The sequence below is a fragment of the Manis javanica genome, chromosome 13 (assembly GCF_040802235.1).
Source record: "Manis javanica isolate MJ-LG chromosome 13, MJ_LKY, whole genome shotgun sequence".
Classification (NCBI taxonomy): Eukaryota; Metazoa; Chordata; class Mammalia; order Pholidota; family Manidae; genus Manis; species Manis javanica.
This window is the reverse complement of record NC_133168.1, coordinates 36,232,242-36,252,883: the sequence shown is the minus strand read 5'-3', so window position 1 is coordinate 36,252,883 and position 20,642 is coordinate 36,232,242. Positions and strand designations below refer to the sequence as shown.

General features: G+C 37.7%; 1 protein-coding gene across 2 annotated transcripts in view; it reads right to left on the bottom strand.

Moving 5' to 3' along the window:
• Positions 1-193: 193 nt before the first annotated feature.
• Positions 194-20,642, bottom strand: part of LOC118970081 (amine sulfotransferase-like) — a 65,985-nt gene continuing 45,536 nt past the window's right edge. Inside the window, exons 2-6 of one of the 2 annotated variants that reach the window (XM_037005583.2) lie at positions 15,334-15,542; positions 5,876-6,002; positions 4,898-4,992; positions 2,949-3,135; positions 194-1,195 (exon numbers count right to left, since the gene is read on the bottom strand). In XM_037005583.2, the coding sequence (XP_036861478.1) occupies positions 1,008-1,195; positions 2,949-3,135; positions 4,898-4,992; positions 5,876-6,002; positions 15,334-15,537 (801 nt within the window). In that variant the 5' untranslated portion in view covers positions 15,538-15,542 and the 3' untranslated portion in view covers positions 194-1,007. The remainder of the gene's footprint in view (positions 1,196-2,948; positions 3,136-4,897; positions 4,993-5,875; positions 6,003-15,333; positions 15,543-20,642) is intronic. The other variant, XM_037005582.2, reaches the window with a different exon arrangement.

Below are 20,642 nucleotides of genomic sequence, written 5' to 3'. Positions count from 1 at the left end.
TACTATCAGTAAGTGCAAATATTTTATATATATATATATATATATATATATATATATATATATATGCATATATACATATGCACATATCTTTAGGAGTAAGTGTAACAAAAACCGAGCAAAGTTTTTATAAGTAGAATGTATCTTAATCAAATGATCTGAATAAAACCCACAAATAAATGGTGAAACAATTTCTCAATGGGAATATTTAATTGATAATGGTTTAATTTTTAAATTACCTTTAAATGTAAAGTAAAATTTAACATAGTACCAGAATATTCTTTAGTAAAGTTTATGATGTTATTTTAGAAATATATATGTCATCATGTTGAAAGAGAAAACCATATTAAGAGAAAAATGTGACATTTTACACACCTCAACTCAAATGCATATAATTATTTAGAACATGGTAATGTCCATATTAATCAGTAAGAAAATGATGGACTATTCAATAAACAATTTGAGTCACTTTTTTATCTATTAGAAAAAATTACTTTTTACAAAATAAGTATATTATCTAGATCTATTGAATATATGTTATATGACTACATGAAAATATTTGGGGTGGAAACCTTCCTAGGTTAAACATAAAGCCTGAAAGAGTTAAAATGAAGGTTTCACTTACATGGTTATGTGAGTATTAAGCTCTTTAACATGAAAAAAGACAATAAGGAGTATTTTACAATAGTCAATCAAACCTTCCATTATGATAGTAAATTGATCATGTTATGAATTCTTCTTTTACTCAAGAACTCAGGAATTGCTCAAAAGTAAAATAAAAATTTCCTTTTGTTTTAGTATAAATTCTTTTATTATTAATATATTTTAGTATATTTTACTATATTTAGTGTAATTCTATACTAACACAATAAGGAGAATCCTCTCTTCATCAGAAATTGATGAACCCATGAATTGGAAAACAGGCCACATATGCTAAAGGATATAGAATTACTACATTACTATATATTAATCATTAAGGTTTCTAGTTGTGATCCAAGAATAGTCAAAGATTAAAGTGCATCATTAAATGTTTCTTTCTGAATGTGTGTTCTTAAAATATTTGGCTTGAGTTTAGGATTCTCTTCATTTATATCCCAGATGAACTTCAAGGGTAAATCCTTCATCTCCCTTTGGAAAATCTTGTCAAATCTTTCATTCTGGGCAACAGTCATGTGGTTTTTCCAGTCTCCAATGGTACCTGGGGGAGACACAAAACAATTGCATCAGTGAAGTGTCTAGGCTGGGGGTGCTGGTGTGGGACCTTAGCAATGGGGGAAACATGATTTTTCCCACTTTTATTTTTCTCTCCCCTCTAACTTCCCAGTTCCTCCTCCCCATGGTCCAGTCTTCACTCTCTCACTTTATGGAAAGGTGGTAAAAAACCTTGTCATTTTATACTATAACTTGATACAATTACTCCACTTTCTAAGCTGTAACCCAATTGGATAAAAAAGGAAATCACTGCAATTTAATCACTCTTTAATTCCACCCTAGTACCACTTATTGTATTTTACAGAAGTCTTATAAAAATCCCACATCATCAAATACCACTGAATTAATATTTTCTGATGAGGACCTAGATGTTCTGAGAGATGAGAAATATAGCCAAAAGTCATAGGGTTTATAAAGAGAGGGCTTAAATTACTCCATATTAACTCAATTTAGGTATGACACAACCTGATTCTCAATTTACAGACATTTAGAAGTGTGATGACAAATAGAAGCTGAGATAAAGAGAGGCAAGAGAAGACACACTGACTTCTAAAATACACTGAATGGAATGAAAATAAAAACATGAAACAAGCTAAAAACTCTAAGAAATCTTAATGCAGCTATGGTCATACCAAAGCAAATGACATTCAAGAAGCTAACTTCAATGAGCAAAGTGTGTGTGCATCTATCTATCTTCATAAAAATACATGGGAATATGCTTCACTTTTACAAAGATATTTTGCTCACACAGATTTTCCTTATTTGCCAATTCAGTCTCTCTTGTTTAGGTTTGTTAAAGATGTAGGTGCCCAGAAAGTTTTCTTTTTAAAGAAAATCCAAATGCAAGTACAGCAGTAATGACAGATGACAATGGTCTTGTAATCCAGAACACAAGAGTCTGTGCTGGGCTACAGGGAAAGAGAGCACCTACTCTTCAGGTCGGCTCCCTGTTACCACTGCTTCAGTTTGTTTAAGAGAATGGGGAAGATACCTAAGACATGAAGGGTTACAAAAAAATTTTTTAAAAAAGACAGTATTCAATGCTAGTTGACATAGAGACATATAACTCTATAATTAAGGGAAAATCTGTACCTGTAATTCTGTATTACACAATAAACTCATCTTCAGGTAATATATCATGAGGTATAATGTGGAAAGATTGTATGGAATGAAAATAATTCAATATGTTCAACTCTTATCAGTTATATAATGATTTAATTCAATCTAAAATATCTCTTACCATAAAGCCAGATAAAAGAGATAATACTCCACATTGTTGTAATATGAGATCCTGATTTGATATGATACATAATGGTCACTCTTCAAAACAAAGAATAGTAAGTGTGTGTTGCTAATTTTCACCACAAGAAAAACTTGTGGAGATGTAAAGGCAGCCAGACCGTCATTCACTTATCGTCACAACTGTGGCCATGTTAATGAAGGGAAAGAGTCTAAAAATGAATGAACATCCATTTTGTTGCCAGCACTGTGCTAGGCACTGGTAGACTTTTAGGGGACATGTAAAGACCTTGTGATTGTAGGTTACACCTAAGATACCTTCAGGGACCAAAAAATATAGGATCATTGAGAGCGTGGTGCAAAAACCAGAAAAATCAACTGTGTGGAGGAGAGAAGGGGACACGGAGTGCTCCATTTTGAGAAACTCTGGCAAGAAGTCCAGAAGCTGCACTTTGGATGATTTGCATGACAAAACATAAAAGTTTGATGCTGAACTTCACCTTTGCGAAGGAAATGGCCATCTGTTCCTCCAATTTCAGGTCGCTTCTTTAACACATTTTCATAATTTGCACGTGGGTCAGACTTCATGTTTTCAAACATGGCCTGACTCATAACAGCATCCATGTCTTCTTTATTCAATTCTTTCCCCAGAAATTTACAGACTTTTAAAATAGAACTTCTCAGATCCTGAGGTAAAATAGAGACTGATACATTAAGCCAATCATAACAAAGAAGCATAACACAAATGCCACGTTGAAATGACATTACAGAATGAAAAATGTATTTAGTTAGGCTGCTTATAAATTAGAAATTACACAGTGAGGAGGGACTTCATTATTCTTTCTTGGTAAATTAAGCTTTCCTTTGGGAAGTGCTATACCCTAATTATGGTTTATTTCTAGTTAACTCACATTTCATTTTATCTCTGTTCAACAGGGAAACCTCATGAGAGTCGCTACTACATATCAGACATGACCCTAGGTGATGGTGCAAGTGAATTCAGGGGTAACAATGGAATCAGAGCTGGCACTGAGAATACCAACACAATGAGAGAGAGTGAGTGTGCAACCAGTTTCAGAGAAAGATTCAAGGAGCAAGAGCAATATGTTCTAGGTCTTAAATGGAAACACGTTTTCCTAGGGAGGCAAAGTAGGAAACATATATACTAAAGGGTCAGTATATACAATACTGTGGTTGCATGGAATGTGTGAGATGTCAGTTCACAGAAAAGTTAGACATTCAGTTTCCCTGCAGACAGTTGGGAACAGGCCTTGGATGGAAAGTCACATGTGGCTGGAGGCACTGGAGGAAGTCCTATTGTGAGGAGGGTGGCAAAGGCAGCCATGTACTTAAATCTCTCTTGGTAGCTGATAGAGACTCAACCAGGAGTCTAGGTTTCTATCATGACCTAGGGAGAGATTTTGACCGAAGCTGTCCATGAACATTCAGGAGGTGGCAGCCCTTAGTCTTTGCCTGTGTATCTACTCATCCTCTCCTTTCTTGATAAAAGACCCCTGATGCTGTCCTGGCAGCAGTTACAGGAATGATCCTGTTTGAGCAGATCTTCATGGCACTACTGCTTTCCTTTACAAAGATTAGTCTAGACTGGTGAGTGACGCACTTTTGGCATTGAAACAGAAAGACTAAGTCAAACAGATGCTTTTGAGATTGAATTTCCTCCTGGGGTAAAGCCAGCAACAGAGCATGGGAAAAAGTCCTATATGTTCCTGTTCTGTCTATTTTCACTGTGGGTGCTGTCTATCCTGTACTCACAGGATATGAGATTTGAGCCATGACAAAACCATCTTGCAACTGAGAGGAGGATCGATGCCAAAGGAAATATGATAAAAAAAGCTAATAGAAAATTCTTGGAACAGTCACAATATCCTTCAGGGGCCATTCCCAGCCTCAGGATAGTCTGCCTCTCAATTTCAGTCAACAAACAACAGATATCCTTATTCTTCAAACTGCTTCTGGTTGACTGTTGTTAGGACCTGCATTCCTCTTAATGACACAGACATTGTATTTAAAATTCTCCTATCAGGATTACTCAGTATAGGGCACATGAGACTAGATTTCACAACAAATGCATCCCAGGGTGATAAATATCAGAATATTAAAAGGATGAATCATTCAGGAAATAGAATGTATAAAGCATGACTGAGAAAGAAACATACAGGTTTAAAATAATCAAGCATATGAAGGCATGCATATACCCACAAATAACTAACACACACTGGTTTTTTTGAAAACAAACTTAAGTCCATAAATTGAAATGAAAACTTGGTAAATAGAATATGGAGAAGACATAGGAAAAAGTCTATATAACACTACATCTTGGATCTCTAATTCAATATTGGCCTTGAGAATTCTAGATATGAAATCATTAGTTCACTAGGCCAGGCTCAGTTACAGCTTAGGTTAAAATAGAACTATAATCTCTTCTCACCTTTATCATGTCCTCATACATTATGAACTGAATATTGAAGTGACTTTTGTGCTCATACCAACCTTTGATATGGTCATACCAAAGGCTTCCAGTTACTGTAGGAAGACAGAGAATGAATAGATAAATTTATTGAATAGGATAATAAATAAGCTATCACCTTCCTATGAGGTGCAGGAAAGTTTAGTAACAACAGGAGGAGAAGGAACTCTGTTGATAGAGTTCAGTTTGTCCCCAGCCACATGATTAACAGGAGAATCATCCAGCTGTCACCAGAAAACTATAACATGCATTAAAGGAGAATTTTTTAAAGACACTTTATATGAAAAGAAAAGCATTCTAAAATTGGATTCGGAAGGAAAAATACAACAACATTAATAGGAACAAATCCTTTCTGATCCAGTCCTCCCACTGACCCCAAAAGCACATAGAGCTGCACCCCTCAGTATAATATGTAGGCACCCTAAGGACTCCCTTCAGCTCTGCACAGTGGTGCACAGCCTAAGCTTGCTTCTCCTGTGCCAGACCATCATCTCTATCACAGCAGGCCTCTCTCCTGCTCAACCAGCCACAGTGACTCCTCAGAATACAATGCGGAACAGAACTTTGTCCCAAAGAAGCCTTTGGCAGTTACCACATGCACAAGTTCGGCCAAAACCCCTGTGATACTGTGATCTAAACGGAACCTTATTCTCAGCTGAGCTGGAACAGAAACCTCTGAGTTCATGATCTGTTCACACTCCTATCATGATCAAACGTTAATATTTACTTATGGTATGGCTTTTTGATCTTGACAATATACTGAGTTTGTGTGACAGTGAGTAGAAATTTTATCCAAGATAACCCAACAAACAGCTTGATAAATTGTCCACTGATCCCATTCTACTTCATTTCACGAGTTTCTTAACATCTGCAAAATTCACCAACCTTAAAAACTTCCCACAGGTTTGAACTTACTGCTATTTTTACAAACTCAGTTACCTTTCCCTTTTAAAAAGAGTTCCATAAATTCCTCCATATTGGCAGATGGTTTGAATATTCTCATTACGTTTGAAAAATGAAAAAATGAGCACATAACATCTTTAGGGTTCCTGTATAAATAAATAATCTGCAGGAAAAAGAGGAAATAATTGTTTGTGTTGCTTTCATTCCATCATCATTTCCCATAAAGGCCCTTCAGTTGGATGGGACCCACTAATGTCAGTATCGACAACCTCCCAACCATGTTGTACATGCTCAGCTGTCACCTTCGTATTCCTGTTTCTCATTCCCTCAATGCCTCTCCCTCCTTGCTTGGCCTAGACTGTCAGTCACTGTTCAAGACCCATCTCTGGATTTAAGTCTTCTTAACTTCCCAAGTGGAGAGAGCAACATCATTCATTTCCCCTGCAATAAGCAGTCAATGCAGGTGACAATTTTACAAAAACTATAAAATTCTATGAGAACTGAAACACCTCACTAACATATCAATACACAAATAAATCTCAAGTTCTGTTTTTCTTATTCTTCAGTGTACACTTGCCATCTTCCTTACTGATAGAGGAAATCACAACTGCTTGACTCACACAGGTTACTTGTCAAGTACTTTTTTAAAATGGAAGGAATAGAGGGTTCATGTAAAATACTCTTTATGATAAACAACTAGAAGATATAATTCCTTAACAAAAAGCAAGCTAATCTTACAGGAATACAAAATATCATTAATATCTGCCCAGCCCATGTTTAAGATCCTTATTCTGTGTGTGTATAGAACATTCAGGCTCACTCAGGTAACCCCAGGCCTTGCATCTCTACTGAGGATTCACTTGTACATCTGTTCTTTCTCCTCTTGGCAAACATCCAGTTCAGGTAAAGAGAAGGTTTCATCCACCTGCACCCTCCCAGTGCAGTGCCCGGTGACAACGATTCATGAGAGGAGATGAGCTGATAGATTCTTAGTATTTCTGGGCTATTCTCGCCCCTACGTGACCCACACTGCCCAGGAAATCATGGCCTGCAGTGACTCATTATCTCAATGTTTCCAAACGGTTAAAGATTTACCACATTTCTACATTGACATACTAAGGTAGGAAGAGAAAAGATATAAAGAAGTAGAAAAAGATCAACTAAGTCTGATGCCATGGATATGCCAAATAAGATGACACAAAATTGATTCTTGGGCTTATAAAATATAACAAACATATGATATTGACTTTGAGGCATAAATTGAAGTTGGAGGCAGAAGTCAAATGGACTAATATTAGCTCAAAGAACAGAAAAACAGCTAAAAATTGGTATGGATAAAGTGGAGTTCTGTCTCTTTCAGAAAGTGTAACAAGACACCTTATGTGCCAAAGTGAATGATCAGGAAAGAAGAAGAAATTGATGATGAATTGAAAAAAGGAAATTATTACTCATGCCAAATCTTTCAGGATACAGGGAGGCTCCCAAAGTGGCCTCCCAAAGTGGAACAATTAACTGTCTGATGCGCGTCTGCCCTGTGTAATGTCGCATATTTAATAGTATCCGTGTTCTCTTTTCACACCAAACCCGCAGTACCACTACAACCCCAGCCAAAAAATACTACCAGACAAATCCAAATATCCAGCGGATACAAAATCACGCTCATTAGGGGCACACTGGGAATGACAAAAACAGACTCTGACTGCAAACAGAGGGGCTGATCTCTAATGATCTCTTATGGAGAAGACATGGCCTACACACTGCACTTTTTCTTTTAAGGAGGGAAGGTGGTAAGAGGACACAGTAGGGGTGAACTTTCTGAATGGGAGGTCATTACCTGGGGCCGGTTAAAGCACAGAGCAGAATGCTGATGAGGTTTCCAAAGAGGAAAGAAAGTGTCACATTTTCACTTTGTAAACCAAGAATGCAAAATATTTAAAGTAGTAGAATTTGAGAAATTTGGCCATCAGATTGAAGACCAGGTACAAATTTGAAGTATTTATGTTTTATCCTAGTAACTCAGATAGAGCTCTGAACAAGGTAGGAATGCATTCTAATTGTGTTGTAACAGGTTTTCCCAGCTGATTATAACAGAGACAAAAGGAGCAAGTGGCTTTAGAAAGAGGGGAGCAGAGTGCTAAAATACAGTGAGGAAGTAGGGCTCTCTTCGCCAGAAGACTGGAGGGGATGGATCCTAAATGATGCTGACACAGGCTGGGATGGGAATGCCAGCAAGGAACAGGCAGACTAGGAAGCATTTCTGAACAAGGGGCTTGAAGTCATGATTTAATTAGTGCAATTACGGGTGAGTCCTTCATTCAAGTCCACTACTTGAGGGCCACTGTTTTCAGCATTGCGAACTCAGCCTCCTACAGCCTCTAACTTCTCATGGTTTTACACTAAGGTCAGAAAAATAGATAACAAATTAATATATACACATGTGAAATAAGAAAGCAATGAGGGTCATAAGTATTTGGTGGTTTATAAGAGGGCTAGAAGGGGAGCTGAGATCGGTAGAGGAAAGATCACTGGTGCTGGGAATTTCACACTGAGGTTGGCAGGACTGGGAATGGAAGGAGGTCAGGGCAGGGCCAGGTGGACAAATCTGAAGGAGGAACATTGTGCATTTGCTCCACTCTGAAAGTGAGGTCCTCCTTGGACTTTGGGCCCTGGTGCCTGGCTGGCCTCTCCTTGTCTCGGCCTGGTGGAAGGCCATTCACATGAACTTTGAAATTATACCGTAAGTGATGGGAGCTAAAATTGAGAGTAACATAACTAACGAAGAGCTGAAATTTTCAATACATGGAAATGATTGATCCAGGGAGGATGAATGAGAGGGACAGAGAATCATCCTGCAGAGAACACCGACAGGTTCTGAAGATGCTTTGGTTTTCATGGAAGATGAGCTTTGATAAAGAATGGGAAATAAGCTGGGAGTATCCAGGAAAGCAGGGAGGCTGTAGAGGGAAAGGGGAAGGAAATCCCTAGTAGTTTATGTGTATACTTAGTGACAGAGTTAATTTAAAATTAGAGACATATATTACATATATATTACATATGCCATTATAATATAATCATTAATATAAAATATATGAATGTATGTATATGCTTAACTTTTAAATTATATGTATTATTATGATGAAAATATGACAAAATGAAAACAAAATTGAATATTAAAAATAAGAATGTAAATGCTATTAAAAATTACAGTATTTGGGGGTGGAGCCAAGATGGTGGTGTGAGTATAGAGCAGTGGAAATCTCCTCCCAAAACCATATATATTTTAAAAATACAACAAATACAACTATTCTTAAAAGAGAGACCAGAAGACACAGGACAACAGCCAGACTACATCTGCACCTGCGAGAACCCAGCGCCTTGCAAAGGGGGTAAGATACAAGCTGAAGTCCAGTGCTACCCGAGTGTGCCTCACCCCAGCTCTGGGAAGAAAGAGAGGAGTCAGATCGGGGAAGAAGAGGGAGCCCAGGACTGCTAAACACCCAGACCTCCTAACCATCCACACCAGAGCGCAGACACACAGTGCGTGGTGTGCTGGATACTAGGGAAATAGGACAGTAAGACCTGTGAGCAGGTGCTTGCACCCAGAACCCCTGGGACAAAGAAAAAGCAAGTGCTTTTTGAAAGTGTTAAAGGGACAGGGACCCCACAGCTGGATGGAAGTGACCCAGGACACTTAGCTCAGCACCTGGGAATCCCAGGGAACTCTGGGCATCCTAACCCCCTGGGCAGCAGCACAGCTTGGAGGCCCCTCATGGCAATAAACAGCCTCCCACCTGTTTCCCCTATGACATGGCTCTACCATATTGGAGAAGCAGACTGAGGCCAGTCACATCCGCAGCAACCATGGGCTTGTTGCTCCACACTGACAGGCTGAAGATGCTTTGATTTTCATGGAAGTTGAGCTTTGACTCAACTTCACAGTGGCCTGGCATGAATCAGAAGCCCCATATGTACGCAACTGCCCAGCACAAGCTGCTAGAGTTCGCTGTTTTCCCAGGAGAGAAAGGCCACAAACCAGTAAGAAGGGATGTTCTCCCAGCCAACACACATGCCAGCTCTGCACAACTACCTCTATCGCCATGGCAAGGCAGAAGAATTTGATACAGATCACACAGTCAATCCCTGAGAAGGACATAGACCTAATCAATTTTCCTGAAAAAAAATTCAAAATAAATGTCATAACAATGCTGACAGAGCTGCAGAGAAATATGCAACGCTAAGGGATGAAGTCCGGAGGGAGATTACATAAATGAAACAGTCTCTGGAAGGACTTATAAGAAGAGTGGATAAGATACAAGAGGCTATTGATGGAATAGAAACCAGAGAACAGGAACACATAGAAGCTGGCACAGAGTTATAAAAGAATCTAAAGGAATGAAACAATATTAAGAGAAATGTGTGACCAATCCAAAATGATCAATATCCACATACAGGGGTACCAGAAGAAGAAAAGAGAGAAAAAGGGATAGAAAGTGTCTTTGAAGAAATAATGGCCAAAAAGTTACCCAAACTGGGGGAGGAAATAATCGATCAGACCACAGAACCACACAGAACTCCCAACACAAGGGACCCAAGGAAGACAACACAAAGAAACATAATAATTAAAATGGCAAAGATCAAGGACAAGAACAGAGTTTTGAAGGCAGCTAGAGAGAGGAAAAAGTTCACCTACAAAGGAAAACCCATCAGCCTATCATCAGACTTCTCAACAGAAACCTTATAGGCCAGAAGAAAATGGCATGATATATTTAATGCAATGAAACAGAAGGGCCTTGAAACAATAATACTGTATGCAGCACAATTAACATTTAAATATGAAGGAGGACTTAAATAATTCCCAGATAAGCAAAAGTTGCGGGAATTTGCCACCCACAAACCAACTCTACAGGGTATTTTAGAGGGACTGCACTAGTTGGGAGCACTCCTAAGACTAAATAGATGTCACCAGAGAAAATAAAATCACAGCAAAGAAAGGAGACCAACCAAATACTAACTAAAGGCAAAAAATAAAATCAAGTACCCACAAAAGTAGTTAAAGGAAACACAAAAGAGAACAGAATAAAACAACCAAGATATAAAGAATGGAGGAGGAGGAATAAGAAGGGAGAGAAATAAATAATCACCAGACTGTGTTATAACAGGTCAATAAGTGAGTTAAGATAGAGAGTAAGATACTAAAGAATACAACCTTGAACCTTTGGTATCCACAAATCTAAAGCCTGCAATGGCAATAGGTACGTATCTTTCAATAATCACCCTAAAAGTAAATGAACTGAATGCACCAATCAAAAGACACAGAGTAACAGAATGGATAAAAAAGCAAGATCCATCTACATGCTGCTTACAAGAAACTAACCTCAAACCTAAAGACATGCACAGACTAAAAGTCAAGGGATGGAAAAAAATATTTCATGCAACTAATAGAGAGAAAAAAGCAGGAGTTGCAGTACTAGTATCAGACAAAACAGACTTCAAAACAAAGAAAGTAATAAGAGATAAAGAAGGACATTACATAATGATAAAGGGCTCAGTTCAACAAGAGGATATAACCATTCTAAATATATATGCACCCAACACAAGAGCACCAGCATATGTGAAACAAATACTAACAGAACTAAAGGGGGAAACAGAATGCAATGCATTAATTTTCAGAGACTTCAACACGCCACTCACCCAAAAGGATAGATCCACTGGACAGAAAATAAGTAAGGATACGGAGGCACTGAACAACACTCTAGAACAGATGGACCTAATAGACATCTATAGAATTCTACATCCAAAAGCAACAGGATACACATTCTTCTCAAATGCACATAGAACATTCTCCAGAATAGACCATATACTAGGCCACAAAAACAGCCTCAGTAAATTCCAAAAGATTGAAATTCTACCAACCAACTTTTCAGACTGCAAAGGTATAAAACTAGAAATAAATTGTACAAAGAAAACAAAAAGGCTCACAAACACAGGGAGGCTTAACAACATGCTCCTAAATAATCAATGGATCAATGAACAAATTAAAATAGAGATCAAGGAATATGTGAAAACAAATGACAACAACACAATGGGACAACTTCAGTGGGATGCAGTGAAAGCAGTCTTAAGAGGAAAGTATATAGCAATCCAGGCATATTTAAAGAAGGAAGAACAATCCCAAATGAATAGTCTAAAGTCACAATTATTGAAATTGGAAAAAGAAGAACAAATTAGGCCTAAAGTCAGCAGAAGGAGGGACTTAATAAAGAATAGAGAAGAAATAAACAACATTGAGAAGAATTAAACAATAGAAAAAATCAATGAAACCAAGAGCTGGTTCTTTGAGAAAATAAACAAAACAGATAAGCCTCTAGCCAAGCTTAGAAAGAGAATCAACACACATCAACAGAATCAGAAATGAGAAAGGAAAAATCATGACAGACTCCAAAGAAATACAAAGAATTATTAAAGACTACAACAAAAACCTATAAGCTAACAAGCTGGAAAACATAGAAGAACTGGACAACTTCCTAGAAAAATACAACCTTCCAAGAATGACCATGGAAGAAACACAAAATTTAAACAAAGCATTTATGAGCAAAGAAATTGAAGCAGTAATCAAAAAATTACCCAAGAACAAAACCCCCCGGACCAAATGGATTTACCTCAGAATTTTATCAGACATACAGAGAAGACATAATACCCATTCTTCTCAAAGTTTTCGAAAAAACAGTAGAGGAGGGAATGCCCACAAACTCATTCTACAAAGCCAACATCACCCTGAAACCAAAACCAGGCAAAGATCCCACCAAAAAAGAAAATTGCAGACCAATATCCCTCATGAATGTAGATGCAAAAATACTCAACAAAATATTAGCAAACCGAATTCAAAAATATATCAAAAGCATCATACACCACGACCAAGTGGGATTAATCCCAGGGAAGCAAGGATGGTACAACATTAAAAAATCCATCAACATCATCTACCACATAAACAGAAAGAATGGCAAAAACCACGTGATCATCTCCACAGATGCTGAAAAAGCATTAAACAAAATTCAACATCCATTCATGGTAAAAACTCTCAGGAAAAGGGGTATAGAGGGCAAGTAGCTCAACATAATAAAGGCCATATATGATAAACCCACTGCTAACATCGTACTGAACAGTGAGAAACTGGAAGCTTTTCCTCTCAGATGGGGAACAAGACAGGGATGCCCACTCTCTGCACTGTTATTTAATATAGTACTGGAGGTCCTAGCCATGGCAATCAGACAAAACAAAAAAATACAAGGAATCCAGATTGGTAAAGAAGTCAAACTGTCACTATTTGCAGATGACATGATATTGTACATAAAAAAACCTAAAACTCTATTCCAAAACTACTAGAACAGATATCAGAATAAAGCAAACTTGCAGGATACAAAATTAATACACAGAAATCTGTGGCTTTCCTATACACTAACAATGAACTAATAGAGAAATCAGGAAAACAATTCCATTCACAATAGTATCAAAAAGAATAAAATACCTAGGAATAAACCTAACCAAGGAAGTAAAAGACCTATACCCTGAAAACTATAAGACACTCTTAAGAGAAATTAAAGAGGACACTAGCAAATGGTAACTCATCCCATGCTATTGGCTAGGAAGAATTAATATAATCAAAATGGCCATCCTGCCCAAAGCAATATACAGATCTGATGGAATCCACATCAAATTACCAACAACATTCTTCAACAAACTGGAACAAATAGTTCAAAAATTCATATGGAAACACCAAAGACCCTGAATAGCAAAAGTAACCCTGAGAATTAAGAATAAAGTTGGGGGGTGGGTTTCTCACTCCCCAACTTCAAGCTCCACTAGAAAGCCACAGAAATCAAGACAATTTTGTAATGGCTCAAGGACAGAGCCACAGACTAGTGGAACAGAATAGAGACTCCAAACATTAACCCAAGCATATATGGTCAATTAATGTATGAAAAAGGAGCCATGGACATACAATTGGGAAATGACAGTCTCTTCAACAGATGGTGCTGGCAAAACTGGACAGCTACATGTAAGAGAATGAAGTTGGATCACTGTCTAACCTCATACACAAAAGTAAATTCACTATGAATTAAAGAACTGAATGTAAGTTATGAAACCATAAAACTCTTAGAAAAAAAACATAGGCAAAAATCTTTTGGACATAAAGTTGAGTGACTTCTTCATGAACATATCTCACTGGGCAAGAAGAACAAATGCAAAAATGAACAAGTGCGAGTACATCAAGCTCAAAAGCTTCTGTACAGCAAAGGACACCATCAATAGAACAAAAAGGTACCCTACAGTTTGGGAGAATATTTTCATAAATGACGATTCAATAAAGGCTTGACATTCAGAATGTATAAAGAGGTCACACACCTCAACAAATGAAAAGCAAATAATCAAATTAAACAGTGGACAGAGGAGCTGTGCAGTTCTCCAAAGAAGAAATTCAGATTGCCAACAGACACATGAAAAGATGCTCCACATCACTAGTTATCAGAGAAATGCAAATTAAAACCACAATTTGATATCACCTCATACCAGTAAGGATGGCTGCCATCCAAAAGACAAAAACAACAAATGTTGGCAAGGTTGTGGAGAAAGGGGAATCCTCCTACACTGCTCGTGGTAATGTAAATTAGTACAACCATTGTGGAAAGCAGTATGGAGGTTCCTCAAAATGCACAAAATAGACATACTATTTGACCCAGGAATTCCACTTCTAGGAATTTACCTAAGAATGCAGCACCCCAGTTTGAAAAAGACAGATGCACCGTTATGTTTATCCCAGCACTATTTACAATAGCCAAGAAATGGAGGTAACCTTAGTGTCCATCAGTAGATGAATGAATAAAGAAGATGTGGTACATATAGACAATGGAATATTATTCAGCCATAAGAAGAAAACAAATCCTAACATTTGCAACAACATGGATGGAGCTAGAGGGTATTATGGTAAGTGAAATAAGCCAGGTGGAGAAAGACAAATACTAAATGATTTTACTCATATTTGTAGTATAAGAACAAAGGAAAACTGAAGGAACAAAACAGCAGCAGAATCACAGAACCCGAGTGGACTAACAGTTACGAAAGGGAAAGGGACTCGGGAGAATGGGAGAGAAGGAAGGATAAGGGAGGGGAAGAAGAAAGGGGTATTACAAATGGCATGTATAATGTGGGGGGGAGGGGGAGCTGTGCAACATAGAGAAGGCAAGTAGTGATTCTACAACATATTACTATGATGAAAGACAGTGACCACAATGGGGTTCGTCAGGGGGACTTGGTGAAGGGGGGACCCTAATAAACATAATTTTCTTTATTTAATTGTAGATTAATGAAACAAAATTTTTAAAAAATTACAGTATGTGAAATATCACAAGAGATAACAATGAGATACATGTAGTATCAGTGTAATAAATGAAATAACAAAAACAGCAATCTTTCAGCAGGCATGGTCTCTCTCCTACTTTGGCTTTTTTATTCTTCAGCCCTCTGGGAGCCAAGTAGTACGGAATGTGACTACAGAACAGTCGAGGAGATGGTATTTTCTCTAAGTTTCTTCGTTCAAGACTGTATTCAAGAAAGGGCACTAGACCAACTGTCTCCACATTTGACAATCTTTTGCGATGCTCTTCAAAATAAATCAGGCTTAGTAATTGCTGAGCCCACATGGTTCCTGAAAAAGAAACAATTTTATTTTCAAGTTGAGGAAGTTCTCAAAATGTTCAAAACTATCGCATCAGTGTTTAAGTCATGTATGTTGTTATTCCACTAGGGATAATGATAATGTTGTCTGCATGGATTATTTTTCATACGTAAGGTTCACAAAAGGTAAAAGTCAATAAAGATTGCTTTTGTTTCAATTTTAAGATGGTGGTTCATTCAAAACTTCCAGGACATTTGTCACCCAAATGCATTCTTTGAATCATTCTCTGTGCTTTCTCTTTTTCATATGGTATCTTTACATTACCTCTATGACTTCCTCTATATTTCACCCTCACTTTCACTCCTTCATTATTAACTAATTAAGCACAGACAAAATGAATCCCACCCATGAAGTAACTTTTAATCTTTCTCACCTTCCCCCTGTTGTTTGACTTTGCCCACAATCTCTACTAAAGGAAATGGTGTTTACTACAAATACCTAAAGGAAAACCTGTGACACCCACATAGACAGAAAGGGAAAGATGTGGCCTGAAATTGGGATCCGTGAAATTCTTATAATGACTCTTTCAGTTATCTACAATTAAAGTGGATATTCATGACCAAATATATGGGTATGATTGCCTGTGTTAATTTCCTTACATTTATTCACAACCTACATGTATGAGACTAGTGGGATTTAAAACACACCCACTAAGAAGGTCTGCTTCTGGTATTTCAAAGCCAGTGTTTTAAAACAGAATTACCCCCACCAAACCTCCTATGTCCCTGTTAGGATATAATGTGGGTTCTGAAATGAGTAAACATACTGGCCCCTCATCAGTTCCCATGCTCGCCTTCCTTCCAAAGGCTTCCAAAATCACCCAGGGAAAACTATGACCACTTGTGCCTACATATTAACACAGCAGGAGCTAAAACTTCATTAAAACTCAATGTTAGAGAGATCTAAAAGGTTTCATAAATAAATGTTCATTTTCCAGTTAATAGATACTGCTGCTGAGGTGGTATCATGGGTTCAGGATGACAGACAGGATAACACTCATGATCAATGGGCTATAGGTCTTCCGAAATTCAGGAATATGGGGACTGCAGCAAAGTGTCCCCCAGGCAAAATGGCCTGCACTTCTCCCTCCCCTCGTCCTCCTTCTCCCTCTTGCGCTACTCTTCTCACTCTATCTTTCCCAGCCTGTCCATCTCTTTCTATCTTTCTCCCTTTTACCCCTTTTTAGTATATTGAGGTATTAAATTATATTACATTTTCTGTAGTTAATGCCATATTGTCATCACACTTCATCTCAGACACTGCCTTATAAAATGTCTTACTGGTAATTTTTGCAATGTACATTTGGCTGAGAAGCTTTTCTCCACCCCTAGGGAACAATGATTTTTATCACAGAAATAACTACACTTCCCTAAGCAAAACAGCTTTAAAGCTTACCCTTAATATAAATGTCTAAATAAAACTAGAATTCACAATTGGCTCGGGTGATTGATATCCAACTTAATTTCCTCCATATAGTGAAGCAGCTCTACCAACACTAAGAACCCATCCTTTTTCCATTAGCAGTTGAACCATGCTTAAATTTATATAAATTTATATGGGATCTCTTATACATGGAGACTTGGGTATCCAGTCATTCCTATCCCTGTGACCTATTTGTTCCTGTGTAAATACTATACTGATTTCCTAAGTGTGGCCTTGTAAAGAATGAAAAAAAAATCTGCTAATATGTGGTATATTACAAGGTAATGAATATATTATGAAGAGAAAATAAAGTACCACAGGAACTCTAAGTTTTTTGAGTGAGGCTAGCTATTTAAATATGATCATCAAGAATAGCTTCATGAGAATGCAATATTTAAACAAGTATGATAGGTGCGAAAATGTGTAATCTATGGAAATATCTGGGGAAGTGCAATACGGGAAGAAACATTCAGTTCAAAGAGTGTCAGGTAGCAATGTGCCTGTTATGTTGAGTAAGAGCAAGAAAGCAAGTGTTCTTTTGCAAAAATATTTGAAATGATATTAATAAATTCATAAGTTATTAATACTAGTATTCTAAAGCCCACCCAAATGTTAGATGAAAGAACATTGTGAAACCCATTTTTGAAAGCCGGGATTTCATGATAATAAAATTACACACAAGGACACTATATGAAAAGAAATCTACAGACCATTATTCTTGATGAACATTAGTGCAATGCATGCAATAGGAAATTAGCAAACTGAATTCAATAATACACTGAAAGCATTATGGATCATAATCTATTGGCATTTGTTTGAGGCAAGAATGCATCAACATCAACAAACCAATCAATGTGAAACACCACATTAACAATATGAAGGTTTAAAACCATATTATTGGGGAGAAAGATGGTGGCATGAGAAATGAGGCAGAAATCTCCTCCCCAAACCACATGTAATATGAAAATATAGCAAATACAATTAATCCTAAAAAAGTGAGCAGAAAGAAGACTGCAACAGATGGCCTACATCTGGAGACAAGAGGATATCTCTTGTGAAAGTGTAAAGTAGGAAAGCTGTGATCCAATGGGAGCCAAGCCCTTCCCCCAACCCAGCTCACCAGTGAAAGGAATAGACACAGAAGCCAAGGACTGCTAAATACCACACTATGCCCACATTGGGAGCATGAACCCACATTGCATGCTGCTCTGGATATTAGAGGGTTTGGAAAGCAAAGGCTGGTGGAATACTTGGAGAGTATGAGATTCCAACCACTTGTGGATAATTGGTACCCACAACTGGGCACTCTGGGACAAAAGAAAGGTGGGTGCTTTGAAAGACTTCTCAACCATGAGAGGCCTGCTAAAGGGGCAAGGATTACACAGAGCTTGTTGCACAGGACAAAGGACAGGTGGACAAAATCATCCTGAGGCACACAGCTAAGTAGGTTGGAAACTTGGCAGATTCAGGTGATCCATCCAGTGGCTGGCAATGCAGACCCAAGGCCCCCCACTGTGATATGCAGCCTGGCAGTATTTCCTCCCAGCTGGAACTGGCTTGCAAAACTGTTGCCCCCACCAACATTTCAGGCCAGCCACATTGCAGCACTGCCTATGGCAGCTAAAGGGGCATATCACAAGGGCTCTTTTCTGTGCGCTTTGCTCATTGGCCCTGGCAGTGGAGGCAGGCATTGCAGATGGGAGCAGGAAAAATCTCTTTCTTCCTGGCAGATACTGGCACTGCTCATCTAAGACAACCACCATCACTCCAGATGCTGAGGATCTCCAGAGAGTAGAGCTTCTGGTCACTAGAGGGTAACACCTACACAAAGCTATTATTCCATACTATACAGTAGGTTTATGAAAATGCAGAATAACCTTGTTCTATCAAAAATCCTCCAAACACCAGAAAGAGGGCTCAGTGAAACTGAAATCATCAATCTTCCTGATAAAGATTTCAAAGTAAAAATTGTAAACATGCTAACAGAACTAGAGAAAAAAGTTCAAGGTCTCAGGGATGAATTCACAGAAGAGAAACTTTGAAAAATACAGTATCTGAAATGAAATATACAAGGAGTGGTTGAAAAAGCAGATTAGAAGGGGTAGAGCAGATGGTAAATTGAATAGAAATTAAGGAACAGAAATACAAAGAAGCTAAGGCAGAGAGAGAAAAAAGGATATCTAGGAATGAAAGAATAATAAGGCAACTCTGTGACCAATCCAAATGGAACAATATTCACATTTTAGGGGTACCAGAAGAAGAAAAAGGGAGAAAAAGGGATAGAAAGCATCTTTGAAGAAGGAACTGCTGTAAACGTCCCCAGTCTTGGGAAGGAAATAGTCTCTCAAGCCATGGAAGCAAAGATCTCTCAACACAAGGGACCCAAGGAAGACAATATAATATAATAATTAAAATTATATTAATTAAAATGGCAAATATCTAGGACAAGGAGAGAGTATTAAAAGCAGAGAGAGAAAAAAGATCACATACCGAGGAAAACCCATCAGCCTATCATCTGACCTCTCAGCAGAAATTTTAAAGAAGTGGGTGGCATTACATATTTAATGCAATGAACAGAGGGGCCTTGAACCAATAAATAGTCTACCCAGCAAGATTATCATTTAAATTTGAAGCAGGATAAAACAATTTCCAGATCAGCAAAAGTTGAGGGAATATACCTCCCACAAATCATCTCTACAGTGTGTTTTAAAAGGACTGTTTTAGAAGAAGTGCTCTGAAAGCTGAATAGCTGTCAAAAGAGAAAATAAAACCACAGTCAAAGGAAGTAAACTCATTAATTACTAAGCAAATACAGAATTAAGTCAACTATCCACAAAGTCAGTCAATGGATACACAAAGAGTACAGTATATCACACCTAACATATAAAGAGTGGACGAGGAAGAAAAAAAAGGGAGAAAAAAAGAGAACAATAAATTGTGTGTATAATATTGTTATAAGTGAGTTAAGTTACACCATTAGTAAAGAAACTGTTCTTGAACCTTTAGTTACCACAAATCTAAGGCATACAATGGCAATAAGTACATATATATCAATAATCACCCTAAATGTAAATGGGCTGAAAGCACCAATCAAAAGACAGAGAGCTACAGAAGGATATAAAAGCAAGCCCCATCTTCATGCTGCCTACAGGAGACTCATTTCAAACCCAGACACAAACACAAGCACAGACTAAAAGAAAAGGGATGGGAAAAGATACTTTATGAAAACAATAGGGAGAAAAAAGCAGGAGTTGCAGTACTTCTATCAGATAAAACATACATCAAAACAAAGAAACTAACAAGAGGCCAAAAACAATATATAATGATAAAAGGGTAAGTCCAATAGGAGGATGCAATTATTATTAACATCAACATATGTGCAACAAGTACTATCAGAATTAAAGGGGGAAATAGAATGCAATGCATTCATTTTAGACTTCCACATGCCACTCACTATAAAGGAAAAATCAACCAGTCATCAACTAAATAAGGAGATAGAGGCATTGAATAACACATTAGAAGGATAGATGTAACACACATCTACAGAACACTCCACCCAAAATTAACAGGATAAACATTTTTCTCAAGTGCACATGGAACATTTTCAAGAATAGATCACATGCTAGGCCACAAAAAGAGCCTCAGTAA